Below are 15,987 nucleotides of genomic sequence, written 5' to 3'. Positions count from 1 at the left end.
TATAGAGCACAACACAGAGAAGCCACAACCTTAAAACCCTACATTATAAATTTCCATAAATAGTGCCTATACATATTATATACTTTACAATATTATGGTATCAAAAGAGCAATGCAATAGAGTAATAATACTATTCGAGCACACCACACAGAAGCCACAACCGTGAGGCTCTACATTACCATTTTTCGTAAATATTGCCTATAAATACTTTACGAGATGCCACAGTAAATCATTTTCTAACATCAAAGTTCAGACAGTCTAATAGTTATGTATCAATCGAATCGAATAGATCAAATACCTCTCTATTATTACGCTCTATCTATCTATGTAATGATTACGGTACTCTATAGCCTTATTATAAAAATGCTAGCTGTTACGAAACGAAAGAAAGATAAACGAACACACTTTTGTTCTGAGAAAGAAACAGACTATGCACTGAAAAATTATTATACTTTTACCACAGAACAATAACTAGTAGCTTTTACTATAATTTTAAAAATAATGAATAATTTGTAGTTATATTTTTGTCAATAAACAATTAAATATTGCAATTAGCTTAACCCTGACCTTAAACAATTAAAAATGTTAACAATCCCAAAGAAAAACAACATAGGTAGGATAGAATAAATCGTATCATAATTAAACAAGAAGCTTTTGATGCGGTTCATTAAAAATGACAATGGCTTCGAGTATCAATTAATACGGTATCATACAATGTATGGATTAATTTGATCGGATAAAGATATATCGTAACGTTCATTACAACAAAAACAAAATAAAAGTGCCAATAATTTCACACATGAAGGTAACAAATAAATGAAGTTTACTTTTATAGCATTTCCTATGAACAATTCCCTTTCCTTTTTACATGAACATACTAAAACGTTGTTACATGGTTTGTTACTTGTTACAATAACAAGCGATCTTTAGACAAAGGTTAAAAATAAATTTGGTTTTGACAACAACATAAAAATTTTGAATTATAACATTCATAAAATATACTACCTGCGCTCCGCGGTTTTACCCGCAATGCTCCGCTCCGATATATTATCATAGCGTGATGATAATATAAAGCCTTCCTCGAATAAAATAATTTTGTAAATCGGGCCCGAGCTTCCTTAGATTAGCGCGTGCAAGCAATCAAAGAAACTCTTCAGCTTTATCATATAACACCATATACAAGATAAAAACTAATTTGTAACATACTGCATCATTATATTTTGCATCATATAGGGTACCAGTTCCTCTACTTTATTATAGCAGAGATTTTAATTGAAGCACGACTTTTTGCTTGAAAGTCGTTGATTAGTGAAGCGTGGCACTCAATGCCACTTTCAAGGGTCGCCATCTCGCTCTGATTAAAATATGAAAGTTTACACTAATAAACTTGTTTATGAGAAAATATTTTAAAATTTTACATTTTCTATTGGGATATTTATTATACGATATTATAAATCTGTGTGAGTGTAATTCTCTCCAAGTAAAGTTCCAAAACTAGAGTCGTAAGTAGAGAGTCGCTACTTTAACCAATGTATATAGGTAAGTACCTAATTATTTTTCGTATTTTATGTGTGTTGGATACCTACCTCACAGTTAAAAGACCATACAATAATTTGACATAATTTTCCCATAATTTACTTTAAAATAACATCACGCTTGATCAACAGGAACAAATCAATGAAAAGTATTAGAAAATTGAAAAATACTCCTTTTTAGAACAGGCGAAGGCTGACCTTCGCCTGTATATTAACTTCAGCTAGTGCTGACACTATTTATTAAAAAAAAAGTGCTGACACTAGATCAAGTTAATATACATATATTTTTAGAACCTATATATCAATATGCGTTGTCAGTAAACAGCAGATAAACATGAGTGTGTTTTTCTCTTGGTGATTAGATAATTCCAGCAGCACTTCATATTATCATCAGATATGAGGATCAACAGAAGCTAATCTTAATGGTTTATTATTTGCAATATCATTTACCTTTACGGTCAGTATGTAGAAATAGAAAAGCTTCTGTAACGTTAGTTGTTTGTTGAGTCACGAAACTATCGTCTTGAATAAACAATAGTAATAGTTCGGTGTAAACAACAAGGAATTCGTATTTCTGAAAACGAATCATCAATTATACGGTAAAAGCTTAACATATCTCATATATATAAATCTCGTGTCACAATGTTTGTACTCAATGAACTCCTAAACCACTTAACCCATTATAATAAAATTCGCACACCATGTGCAGTTTGATCCAACTTGAGAGATAGGATAGTTTAAACATGTAGGTACCACGGGCGAAGCCGGGGCGGACCACTAGTTATAATAATATGTACCTATGTCATCAAACTTTTCATGAATAATATATTTCTATATGAGGCATTTTATTTTTGTCAAATGATCAATTGATGTGTTCTATTGTTTCTCATTTACTAAGCTTGTTTTTGTTGAAAGTCCGAGCTTTTTGAGTGTGATTGCCAGCTTGTCGTTAATATTAATGACACCAATTTTTCAGTACATATTTTTCGGTTAGTGGCTAAAAGATGAAAAACATTTTAGAACCATCTCATTCCACATTACATTTTATATCGAAATATTATCTTTCAAAAATAAATGTTTTCAGTATTATCTTTACATTTTGCCTTCAAGACCGAATTGATGAAAGGTCCACAGTCTAGTACTGTTTAAATAATCTAAATACACAATTAAATTTTATTAAGCCTAGTGTGTGGAGCTCAGATAAATAGACGTAGGGTTGCTACGTTGGAAAATGATGAGCTTTTACATAAATTTTCATAACAATTTTCTTAACAATATATTTATGCTCTTACATTATATGAGAATAATGCATTTCAAAACAAATTTAAGATAAAGCTGTCCCGGCAAACGTTTTTTTGTCTTACTCTTATTATTTAGGATTTTAGGGATATGAAAAATAGATGTGGTCCGATTCTCAGACCTACCGGCTACCCGATGTACACAAAATATCATGAGAATCAGTCAAGCCGTTTCAGAGGAGTTTAACTATGAACACCGCGAAATACACGAGAATTTAAATCTTGTTCATATATTCAACCCTAAACCGCTAAGAAGTGTTCAAGAAAATATATTATGCCTAACCAAATAACAGTATCCATTGGGACCTCAAAGGATTTGCATTATACATTAGAAAGGATGATTATTCACGTATCTAGACTACAATAAAAGTATGTTTACAAATATAAAGACTATAGATATTCTAAATGCTTGATAGCTTCTTCATACAACTCATATTATTAATTTTTAAACATTATGCCTGAATTAGGACAACATATCTTATTACCTATTTGAAATTTTGGATTAAACTGAATATCAAAATCATAAGAAAGCATAAACATGCTTGATTTAATAAAACTATAGTAATACTTGCTTTTGCATAAAAAAGATTAAACAGACTACATAATATTTTTAAAATGTATATTTTACTCACTTTTATTGCTTCGATGCAGTTTTATAGTATACATATATATATACATGTGTGATGTGTATGCTTTATAAATAATTCTTTATATTTTGCAGTACTTTCAAATGTGTATGGTAAAATGCAAATGTCACACACTGGAGATTTCCCAACAGGACGATATCTTACTTATATATATTTTATACTTCAAACACCTCAGGCGACGGACGTTGGATGCTATGACTGTTTTATCGTAATCCATACTAATATCATAAATGCGAAAGTAACTCTGTCTGTCGGTCTGTTACTCAATCACGCCTAAACTACTGAACCAATTTGCATGAAATTTGGTATGGAGATATTTTGATACCCGAGAAAGGACATAGGCTACCTTTTATTGCGAAATATGTACCACGGGCGAAGCCGGGGCGGACCACTAGTATCATATAATATTAAAGAAGCAGATAGATAGTAAGTCAAATATGAAGGCGAAAGATTCAGAATACAAAGGAGGATAATTTTACCTTGATTGAAATTACCAAAAATTTGCGTCTACAAACGTCTAACAATAACATTTATGAAGAAAAAAAAACTGCATATTTGCCTTGGTTAATTGTACTATCCAATTTCCCAAAAAAGAAATTTCTAAATTCAAGCAGTAGGAAACGTACGTTTGGACGTAGTTTCTGAAGTTACCTCGTTCAACCAAACAAAAAAGCACACTCCTCAGTTTTAAAATATTAGTAAAGAAAGGTAATTATTTCGATATTCATAAATGAACATGTTCTCCAAAGAATCTATTAACGATACTGTAGCTTTTGCGATTCCAAATAGACAAGTTGACTATAATCCGCTATAAGTAATTTCCCAAGTGGAAAACTTAACTACTCTGGATATAATCTAAGCTCAACTTTTAACCCGCAAATTAAGTTACGGACTTAGTCATACAATCATCGTTAACTTTATTATTGTTGTTATTTAAGCTTACTGGCTGTCTTATAATATTTTCAAAGATCATTTCTCTTTAGTTGGAACATTTCATTATTTTACCGATTACGCCAGAAAGAGGGTTATGTTTTTAGAGTGTATGCATTTATGTAGCAACAGTGTAATGGCCCGTTTCCATCTGCAAGAGAACTTCCACAAGAAATGTCCGACAGTCTGTCTGAGAGCAGCTTGCAAGTCTAAGGCCGGGTTTCCACCTGCAAGTATACTTGCAAGCTGCTGTCAAATAGAATGTCGGACATTTCTTGCGGAAGTTTTCTTGCAGATGGAAACACGGCCTAAGAGGCTTGATGTATTCTATAGTGTACGAGGATATGAATACAGGCTTTTTTTTCATTGATTAAACTAAAAAAAAAACAAATCATAGTTTATGTACATAGATAAAATCTAAACCACAAAAAAGGCAAACTCAAAGCCTAAATGTAATTTTCTAGTTTTCTAGATCCGACGGTAATGGAAGGACACAAAATGAGGTTTAGAATTTAGATTATAGTAAAGAAGCAAATATCAGTATATTCATTAGGTACCTACCTTATTATTAGACGGAAAAAATTCTCAACTATGCTATAAACATTTTTATAGAACGCTCTTTAATATAATCTTTTAACAACAAACTACACTTATTATATAGTTAAACATGTTTAATAAAATATACCTAACTAGGTAAGTATTTTACGTTATTTTAGCATCTGAAGTACTTACTATAAGTTTTAAAAATAATACTCAGTCCGATTCATGTGGTACCTTTAAGTACGTAGAGCGTTATATAATAATTAAAGTTTAATAATTCTCTCCCATATTTCATTTATTTAAAATCTAGTTTGTATGTATAATATTATTGTTTAAAATATTTTGTTTCAGATGCGAGCGAGGAGAAAAGTCGCGCTTACAGTACTAGCTTTTGTGCTAGTATTTGCAGCCTGTTTTCTTCCAACTCATGTGTTTATGTTGTGGTTCTACTACTGGTAAGAATTGTATTTTTATCTATATTTTCTTGTAATTTAGTTTGTGGGTCCTTGACGTTAAATGAAGCTGTATTCGTTCGGGTTCTTAAACTTAAACTTCCATCACAGAATACATAATAGTAGCTAAACGCTACAGAACGGACACTCTCCGCCTCCCGCCAAAATTAAACACTTACCTCACCCCGCACGATCAGTCTAAAAATGGTCCACATTTTTCTACAGGGACGATACGCAACGAAGATAGACAACATTAATCAAATTGACTTAAAGTAATTTTATTATTTTGGATTTGTGATTATCGTTTTTCGTAGAAAATGGTTAGATATTGTGCTGTTTACGGATGTATTTCATCAGAAAAACGCGAATTTTTTTTTACGGTAGTCAAAAATATGCCAACCATAAAGCGTTAACACACACATTTGCAGTCTCTACAGTGTGACTGTCAAAACGATAATTTTGTATGGAGTGTCCGGGGTGTGCTTCCATACCAGTTATTATAAAATATATGAAATGTCTTATAAAAAACGAGATTTGAAATAATATTATATACTCACAATGTTATTATACATATATACATATTTTTCAAAATAAAATCTACAATTTACTATACCTATAAAATTTACCCAAAAGAACCTCATACACGTTGAAATATTGTATCCCCCGCAATTTTATAACACTTATTGTTAATTTCTTACAATACGAATGCGAAATTGTTTTATTTTTTTCTTATGGAAATACAAAATAAAATAAAGCACCCCGCTGTGAATCGTTTGCACTTGACATGTCGTAACCCTGAACAACCAATCACAAAGCCATTTTAACAACCAATGATTTTCCCGACCTTTGACAGCATTATCGCATTGTACGGTTAGCAGAAAAAGAACATATTAACTCTCTTTATACTATTATATTAATTTTACAAATGTCAAAGTATCATATTGATTTTCTTATCTCTTTGCTTTCATTCTTGTTATTATAAGTGTTGTTTATTATTGCTGAAGGCAATATTATCAAGTAAATAGTTTGAACCATGAAGCATATTGTTTTTCTTTTTTTGTTTTATTTAATCGACTTTGCTGCTAACGCTACAACGACAGTATTTTCTTTATTCACTGAGCCATTCAGACATATATTATTTTATCCTGCAAAATGAAGCATTGATTATGTTCCATATACAGAAATATATCAATTAAAGCATGGACGTATAAAAAAAGACGGACGGTATATCGCCTAAACATTGAGTGAAGCCTAGTAATGGCGGCGAAACATCCATGTGTGTGTGCCATGTTGCCATGGCAACAGTTGTGTTGATGACAATGGCGGCTGTATTTTTTTCTATAAATTTTGCCGTAATAATTTTGTCATTAAAACATAAAAGAAATAACTTGCTTCCCTGTCTGTGTAATCCCTTGTGTTTTGTTATTTAAAATTGTACTGTTGCGACACCATTTAACCACGCAAGACGGATTTTTAAATATTTTTTGTGAAACAGTGACGCAGTTAATCAGTCGGTAGTTCACGACGTAATGGCGGCCGACTAGCTTACTATGGTGAGAGTGTGTGCGTGTTTATTGTCTTTACACGATCGCTAGCTTACTATGGTGGCTTCACGTTGTTTGTTCGTAATACGGCGTCCGTCTTTTTTTATACGTCCATGAATTGAAGATAATAATTACATAGTTTCAATGATGATATTTCTATACTATTGTTCTATGATTGAAAAGAGTGTGTGTGCCGAGCACGCATATCAGAAGTGAAACTTCTTTGGCTAGATTCAAAGCTACCAAAATCACCTTACGCCATGATGTGACGGTATAGCCATGACGTGACCTTGAAATTTCACTCTCAACGCGCCTAAAGAAATTTCACTTCAAAACTTAGATACTTTTTAGTGTACTCAGTACTTACATAGACTTTTCATACGATTATTAGCAAAACAAACCTAAAATCAAACATTAATTTCACGAAGCTAAATCAGATTTATCCAGATAATTAATCTAGAACATTCTCAGTCCCACAGCACAATACGACTTCAATGCGTGGTGGGCGGCACTTCGCATAGTGGGATTCTGCCTGTCCTTCCTGAACAGCTGCGTGAATCCCATTGCTCTGTACTGCACTAGTGGGATATTTAGGAAGCATTTTAACAGGTACCTTAACAGAAATACTTAGCACTAAACAGCATCGTATTTGCTAGTGTTGTACCTGTAGGTATGTAGTTATCTACTCGTTCTAATACAAAATCTTTTCTCTGGTAAAAACTAGAACTTATTACAGTTTCAATATTTTCATTTGACATTAATGTAAATAAGAACTGGATTAATTTTTTTTTAAGAATGGACACTAGCTTAGGACCGTAGTTTATTAGTCAGGTAGTTTAGCGTAGTTTAATGAAAAACGTCTATTATACCTATTTAGCAATCAACAATCAAGAAGTCTTCTCAAAATTCAAATCTTAGAAAAAATCAGTTAATTTTGAGACATAAACAAATAAGGTTAAGAATAAAAAACCCGTGCTTAAAATAGCATAATTTATTTTATTCTGCTGAACCAATTCATTCGAATTGATTCGAATTAAACGCAATTACTGCGAGACGATCAGGAAAACAATTTAATCATTTAAAAGTGAACAATTTCTGAACGTTATCGATAATATTCAAATTAAGCAAATGTCGCATCAAATATTGTAATGGAAGGATGTTAATGCCTGTCGAAAGCATTTTAACGTTTTAACAATTCAATTTAATGCACAAATATCAGAAAGATTTTCGGGTAAATTTAATATTAATTATTGTTTGTTAAATATGTTTTACTGTTGTACGGCATGATCGACTTTATGTGTATCGTAGCTCAAACTGTTCTTAATGCCCCTAAGTGGTAAGACCACCTTTATTTGATTTTCACCCATTTATTTTTATTCTGATTAGGTACATGGCAAACACGATGCCAAGAAGGGTTTCTAACAAATATCAATAGATTAATTACTAGAATTATTTGTGTTTTCATTGACGGTAAAGATCTAAAGAATAGCATCAATTACTTAACTGATTGACTAGACAGTGCAGCTAGATAGGTAGGAATTCAATACAAGTACAATACAGATAACATTACATTTTCAATCAAAGTGAAATAGCAAATTAGAGTCGTTTCCAAGAAGTCAGCGTCAAGCACGTAAAAGACGTACCTACTTGTGTGACAAAGTTTTTACTTACTAGTTGTAGTATTAGGTAATTGAACAACTAATCTCGGTTAATTTTTATCTAGAAGAGACTTAGAAAAGATCATAATATAAAAACTTAGTAGGTAGGTATATACCAATGCAATATATTAATGAAAAAGGATGATTGTGAACTTATTCTCATGATTTTAATAGGTATATTAGGAAAAGAAACACTAAAATATTAACATACAAAGATTGAAGTCAAACGATATTATAGTGGTTACCATAATCACAGACTAGAAATAATATAACTACGTATACAAATTATATTTTCGAGGTTTAGGTAGTTGTTCTGTCAGTAACGTATGATGCATTCATAAATAGGAAGAAAAACGATAAAAAGATTGCCATTTTTCATTCCAAATAGCACAAACGCTCCGGTCACCCATCCATAATTTGACCATGTGCAAAATTCCTTAATCAGTAAATTGTTTACCATTAACCAATGTTACCAGATACCTCTTCTGCCGCACTCCTTCCACACACGGGACGAGGGGCTCCCTCTCTCTGTCGACGTCTAGAAGACTCCATTCCAGCAGAAAGACTAACATTAGTATGGTTCCAAGAACGTAAGTAATTTTTTAAACTCGCTTTAAATGTGAACAAATGTTTTCAAATTATAGAATTTTTAAAACGCGATTTATTCATTTTACTTCCATAGCTGACCGTGATCTTGTAAATAAAGGAATTACAAAAAAAAGTTTTTATATTCCCGCGTAATATCTCAATTGCGAAAATTGAAAACTCAATCTCGAGACAAAATTAGAGTCAAGACTTTTTAAAAATATTATGGTATTTAATTATCTAATATCTAATCTAATATTTCTAATATATATTATAAAGGCGAAAGTTTGTAAGGATGTATTTTTTTTTATTTTATTTTTTTTTATTTTTAACATTTATTTCAGGTAACAGACAATAAATTGTACAGACCCATAGAATAAATACCTTACAGACTAACATACATATAATAATTTAAAACTAAACTAAATTAATACACGCTATGTCTTCGGCGTGTGACGCGATTCCGGGGGGCCGGGTATCCGTCCGCGGAAGCGGCGAAACACAACTCCCTGCGGCCAAAACCCTTCGTCCATGTAGACGCTCAGCTTGGCGGTCGGTACTCTCACCACGAAGGACTTGAAGCTCACTTTATGGCGAGACTCCAGCCGTTCCACTCGCAGACTCAAACCTGTCTTCGCATGCAAGTACTCGACAACATCTTCAGTCTTGGTACAGTAGTGCACACGAGACACGTAGAGCGGCGTCGTCGGCACCTCTGCGCGCATCCGCAAGTTTGGATCCCTCGTTGCGGTGCCACACTTGTTCTGACGAGTCAGCTTCCTCTTCTTCTGGACTTTTGTGAAGCCATCCTCGTCGACGCCCTTCGTTTTTGAAGGTAAAATTTTCCGCACGGGTGCGTTTACTCCTTTTGTTGGTTTGGGGGTCGCAGTCATTTTTGCGGCTGCGGCGGCTTAGTCACGTTGAGGAGCAGCTGGCAACGTGACATGCGATGTCTTCTCCGGGGGAGAGGTAACGGGAGCGGGGCGCGAGGCATCACTCGGGTCATCGGCGGTCGGCGACACGTCAACATCAGCAGTTAAAATGCCGACGCATGCATTTTGCGCTCCGCGACGTGCATTCACATATGACGGCACGGGTGACCTACATATTGCATGCGCATCGCGATATGTCGCTAACTCGACTCGTAAATCGGAGATGGTCTTCTCTGAGGCCTCCAACTTGGTGTGTACCTCGGCCAGACTCGCCTTAAGGAATGTGATGTCCTTAAGGAGCCTCGTAACATCGACGTGGTCGAATCCCACCGGTGGAAGTTTATGCAACTCCTTTGCGACGAAATCGGGCACGTCATCGGGATCAGTCACCTTCAATAGGCTGATGATGTCCTGTATGCATTTTTCACCCCCGTTCCTGCGGCGTGACGGCATCGTGGCAATCTTGTCTAGCGTTTGGAAGAGTAGCACCTTGCCACTGCTGATTTCCTTCTCGTTAAAGTTAGTTTTGCAGATTTGCATGATGCTAACCTCGTCCATTGTATCGATGACATTTTGGATGAACGCCAACAGCTCATTTACAATGAGTGTTTTACAACTCATTATAAAAGTTCATGCAGCGGCAAAGCCGCGCGTGGCGCGAATTGTTATTCCTTACTGCAGTGCTAGCAGTGGCGTGCCTAGGGTGTAAGGACTGGGCAAGCCCAAAGTTTTCAAAGTTTTGGCTGGGTACCCTTTTCTTGAATTAGAAACCTTCCTAAGGTACCTATACCTACTGTGTAATTACTAATTACCGAATCAAATCTTCTAAATTTTTAACGCGCGCCCGCTAACAGTTGAGTCAAACGTTTATCATTAAAATCGATAAATTATATTAAACTGTATGACATTATATATCTTCTTATATATAAAAATGAATCGCAAAATGTGTTGGTAAGCGCATATCTCGAGAACGGCTGAACCGATTTCGATAATTCTTTTTTTATTATATTCCTTGAAGTACGAGGATGGTTCTTATGTAGAGAAAACGTAAATATTATGTACCACGGGCGAAGCCGGGGCGGACCGCTAGTCTTATATATAAAAATGAATCGCAAAATGTGTTGGTAAGCGCATAACTCGAGAACGGCTGAACCGATTTCGATAATTCTTTTTTTATTATATTCCTTGAAGTACGAGGATGGTTTTTATGTAGAGAAAACGTAAACATGTACCACGGGCGAAGCCGGGGCGGACCGCTAGTATAATATAAAAATGAATCCCAAAATGTGTTGGTAAGCGCATAACTCGAGAACGGCTGAACCGATTTCGATAATTCTTTTTTTATTATATTCCTTGAAGTACGAGGATGGTTCTTACGTAGAAAAAACGTAAATATGTACCACGGGCGAAGCCGGGGCGGACCGCTAGTTATTAATAAAATTGAACAGATCATTAATTATATTCTAATAATTCAAAACGGCGATCTTCTGAAGGAAAGATTTTATAACATCGGAATCGGAATCGGAAGAAAGTAGGTGATTGTTTTAGAATTCAATTACCTAACAACTTTCAATTATTGATAATTCAATAAGGCGTTCTTGGCCTTGTGTATTTCTTAAATACGTACCTATGAATTCGATTTAACGATGAGAAAGCACGCTCCGTGGAAGAACTACCTTATACCTACTAGCAGAAATCATAACTACCAAGTACCAAATATGCAAGTTTCAACAGCTGGGGCTTCTAACTTCTAAGCAATTCTTATTCATGAAATCGATTAATTCGTAAACATATTTTAAAAAATGTAATTAAAATTTCGTTTATATGTGACTTACTAGCTGTTTGGGTAATGCACAAATCGGGAGTTGGTTTTTATGAAGAAATTAATTGATGTTTTTCAGTAAAGTTTAATGATTTTACCTTTCCCCCGCTGAGCACAAAGCAAACTATCACAATTTACAAGTTACAACACAATCTGCTGTCGCGACACTCATTTTATCACAAAATTCGAAAAACATAACCTAAATTAGCGAAATAATCACTAATTTAGGTTATGTTTTTCGATGAAATGATTTTCTATTCATGAAATCGATTAATTCGTAAACATATTTTAAAAAATGTAATTAAAATTTCGTTTATATGTGACTTACTAGCTGTTTGGGTAATGCACAAATCGGGAGTTGGTTTTTATGAAGAAATTAATTGATGTTTTTCAGTAAAGTTTAATGATTTTACCTTTCCCCCGCTGAGCACAAAGCAAACTATCACAATTTACAAGTTACAACACAATCTGCTGTCGCGACACTCATTTTATCACAAAATTCGAAAAACATAACCTAAATTAGCGAAATAATCACCGCTCAAACAAACTATACCTAATAACAATAATATTCACGACGTTCGTTCGCGCAATCGTAACTATCTTCACACTGTTAAAGCCGGGCATTATTTTCCATACTGATTGCTATAGAATTCTATAGCTAGGTATGTAGCTACTTAGACGAAATTTCATACGTTAGAAGAGATGAGCGCAAAGCCCGGTAAAAGCCCACGCGTGCAAGCGAGACAACTACATGTTATAATCCATCCAATTTAGATTGTAACGTCAAAATAAAAGGTACGACCTTATTCTGATAGGAAGAAGGATGAAATTAAAAGTTTACTCGAATTCGTCATTGTTTTATGCTAGGCGTATTATATATTATATTGTAGGTGAGTTTTCATTGAATTTCGGAACAAATTATGAATTGCTCACTGCGCGCTAATATTCAAACGTGAATTTGGTTATTTTCCTATCTCGTAGCGAATTTCTAAGGCAAGCCGGGCTTTTCGGCTTGTATGAACGTACCGCCACTGAGTGCTAGCACTAATCACGTCCAATTCCGAACGCGTCTAGCACACGACTGATGTATGGATGTATGGATGTATGGATGTTTGTTACTCTTTCACGTAAAAACTACTGAACCGATTACAATGAAATTTAGCACACATATAGAGGGTAACTTGGATTAACACATAGGATAGTTTTTATCCCGGAAATCCCACGGGAACGGGAACTATGCGGGTTTTCCTTTGCAAACGCGTGCAAAGCCGCGGGCGGAAATCTAGTAATTTATAAATTCGCTCTGAAATCGGTCATTACGAATTTAATGCAATATTGCGAACACTAAAGTACCAAATATTAATCTGAATCAAAATAAACGTGATAAAATTAAAATTACTCATAATAATTATAGTCCGGGATACGTCGCCCATTTTTGCAAGTGATTACTATCAAGCTAATTTCTCGTGAGTAGCTTTATTTTGATGAGATGCCCAATAATTTCATGTACAAAACTCTCGATTGTGGTAGCTACCAGAGGAAACAAGGATAAAAAATTTTGATTTGATGGTTCTCAAATATTAATTACTAACTGAATGTTTTTTTTGTTCAATCTCAAGATAATTATCTAAATTATTCGAAAAAATATTTGTCCTACAAAATCTATGGTTTGGTCAAAGAGTCCCCCTTTCCAATGTGTATCGATAACGAAGTCATCATAAATGATTACTAACCAGCTGATTTTTTTTATTTTCACTTATTTAATACTTAAATAATTCAACAGACATATTGTCCTACAAATTGCGTAATAAATATTTGAGAACCGTCAAATCAAAATTTTTTATCCTTGTTACCTCTGTAAGCTACCACAATCGAGAGTTTCGTACATGAAATTATTGGGCATCTCATCAAAATAAAGCTACTCACGAAAAATTAGCTTGATAGTAATCACTTGCAAAAATGGGCGATGTATCCCGGACTATTATCTCATTCGATAAAACAAAGGAATATAATCTGATTTTATTTTGAAAATTATCAGGGCGTATTCAATTTATTTTCGAATAAACTTCCATTAGCCAAGAGCATCGACATAATTAAAATGTCAGTTAAACGTTCGCTTCTTTTGTTTAATATTTCCAATTAATTGATGCATACATGACGATTGTATCGATAAATAAATCACTGATACTCAAATTCATTTATTTTTATAAAATATTGGTATCTACATATTTTCGTATCTCTTGCATGTGAGAGAATGTGATCAATGCCGACTTTACATTATATTATTGTATGTTTTTTATGGTCTCATAAAATAATAATCATTGATTACATAAATTGTAATAATATAATTCTTCAATAAAGTTCTACATTATGTAACGAAGCTAACTCCATTTACGTCATTCGTATATTTTTCACACATTATTTTCTCCCTTGAGCTTTTACAGGCCCACATTACAGATGTTAAATATTCATCCATTTTATTAGCTCTCCTTTTCACAAATGTGTTCCAATTTCGAACTCTTTCGCTGAACTGTACTTATAGACTAGAGTAGATAATTTTTGAAACAAAAAAAAATCGCAGTCGGATGAAACCCATTAGAAAAGGAGGGGAATATGATAAAAATGTAAGGAAAAATAAATTACGGTCAATCCGAGTTTGGGAAGTGGGAGGGGGGAGCTTTTAAGAGAAAAAAATGGTTTCTCTCGATTTCCGACAAAACTACAAGTCCTACGGAAAAAAGTTCAATGGCAAAGTTGTAGGTAATAAAAGGATCTACAACTTTTGTATTAACAATTTTTTCACATAACCTCAAAATTTAGGTGAAAAATTCAAAAAACCAAGTTTTTGGTTTTTTATTTTTATCTACTTCAAAATATATATTTTTTTTCTACGAAATTTGGTGAAAACTTACTTTATTATGTCCCAAATACACTGTAATTTATTTGATTGAAAATATTTATTTTTTCGCCTTATTTTGAATTAATACCAAAAAAACAACCTAATTTTCAATCGAAAAGTCACCCGTCAAAATATCAGCTTTTTTCAAAAACTGGGGGTGCCTTTTATTCATTGAAATCTCTACTTTCATATGGTGTAAAAAAAATAAACACCACCATAGTAAATGTTCTCAGGAAATGCATACAAACAGTGTGAAAATTAGCTTTTACTAAATCAGGCACACTTCTCGAACTACCTGAAATGTTTTTATCGACATCATTTTGCTTTTGAATATGCTGTAAAATATTAAACTTAGAACAGATAATTATTTTTCTTTTGAAATATTACCGAAAAGCCGATACAAGAGAAGATATAGAGTTCGAGAAGTGTGCCTGATTTAGTAAAAGCTCATTATCACACTGTTTGTATGTATTTCCTGAGAACATTTACTATAGTGGTGTTTATTTTTTTTTACACCATATGAAAGTAGAGATTTCAATGAATAAAAGGCACCCCCAGTTTTTGAAAAAAGCTGATATTTTGACGGGTGACTTTTCGATTGAAAATTAGGTTGTTTTTTTGGTATTAATTCAAAATAAGGCGAAAAAATAAATATTTTCAATCAAATAAATTACAGTGTATTTGGGACATAATAAAGTAAGTTTTCACCAAATTTCGTAGAAAAACAATAAATTTTGAAGTAGATAAAAATAAAAGACCAAAAACTTGGTTTTTTGAATTTTTCACCTAAATTTTGAGGTTATGTGAAAAAATTGTGAATACAAAAGTTGTAGAACTTTTAATTACCTACAACTTTGCGATTGAACTTTTTCCTGTAGGACTTGTAGTTTTGTCGGAAATCGAGAGAAACCATTTTTTTCTCTTAAAAGCTCCCCCCTCCCACTTCCCGAACTCGGATTGACCGTAATTTATTTTTCCTTTTATTTTCATCATAGTCCCCTCCTTTTCTAATGGGTTTCATCCGACTGCGATTTTTTTTATCTTTTCATTATTTTTAAAGGCTTCTACCCCAGTCTATTAATTGTAACTGTTTTATTTTTGTTGTGAAATAAATAACAAAAAATATATTCAATTATGTTTATGAT

General features: G+C 33.5%; 1 protein-coding gene and 1 pseudogene across 1 annotated transcript in view; one reads left to right on the top strand and one right to left on the bottom strand.

Moving 5' to 3' along the window:
* The window catches only part of LOC149480882 (neuropeptide CCHamide-1 receptor-like), a 127,658-nt gene that overhangs the window by 110,017 nt on the left and 1,654 nt on the right, over positions 1-15,987 (top strand). Inside the window, exons 6-8 of the mRNA XM_089705757.1 lie at positions 5,302-5,405; positions 7,418-7,555; positions 9,081-9,194. Coding sequence (XP_089561883.1) covers positions 5,302-5,405; positions 7,418-7,555; positions 9,081-9,194 — 356 coding nt within the window. The remainder of the gene's footprint in view (positions 1-5,301; positions 5,406-7,417; positions 7,556-9,080; positions 9,195-15,987) is intronic.
* Positions 9,497-10,796, bottom strand: LOC149480883 (uncharacterized; annotated as a pseudogene).

The sequence above is a fragment of the Colias philodice genome, chromosome 17, assembly GCF_061535455.1.
Source record: "Colias philodice isolate Cphi_HAF_F1 chromosome 17, ilColPhil1 Martin Lab GWU primary, whole genome shotgun sequence".
In the NCBI taxonomy this organism is placed as follows: domain Eukaryota; kingdom Metazoa; phylum Arthropoda; class Insecta; order Lepidoptera; family Pieridae; genus Colias; species Colias philodice.
The sequence above is the reverse complement of the archived record's forward strand: the minus strand, read 5'-3'. Positions and strand labels throughout refer to the sequence as shown.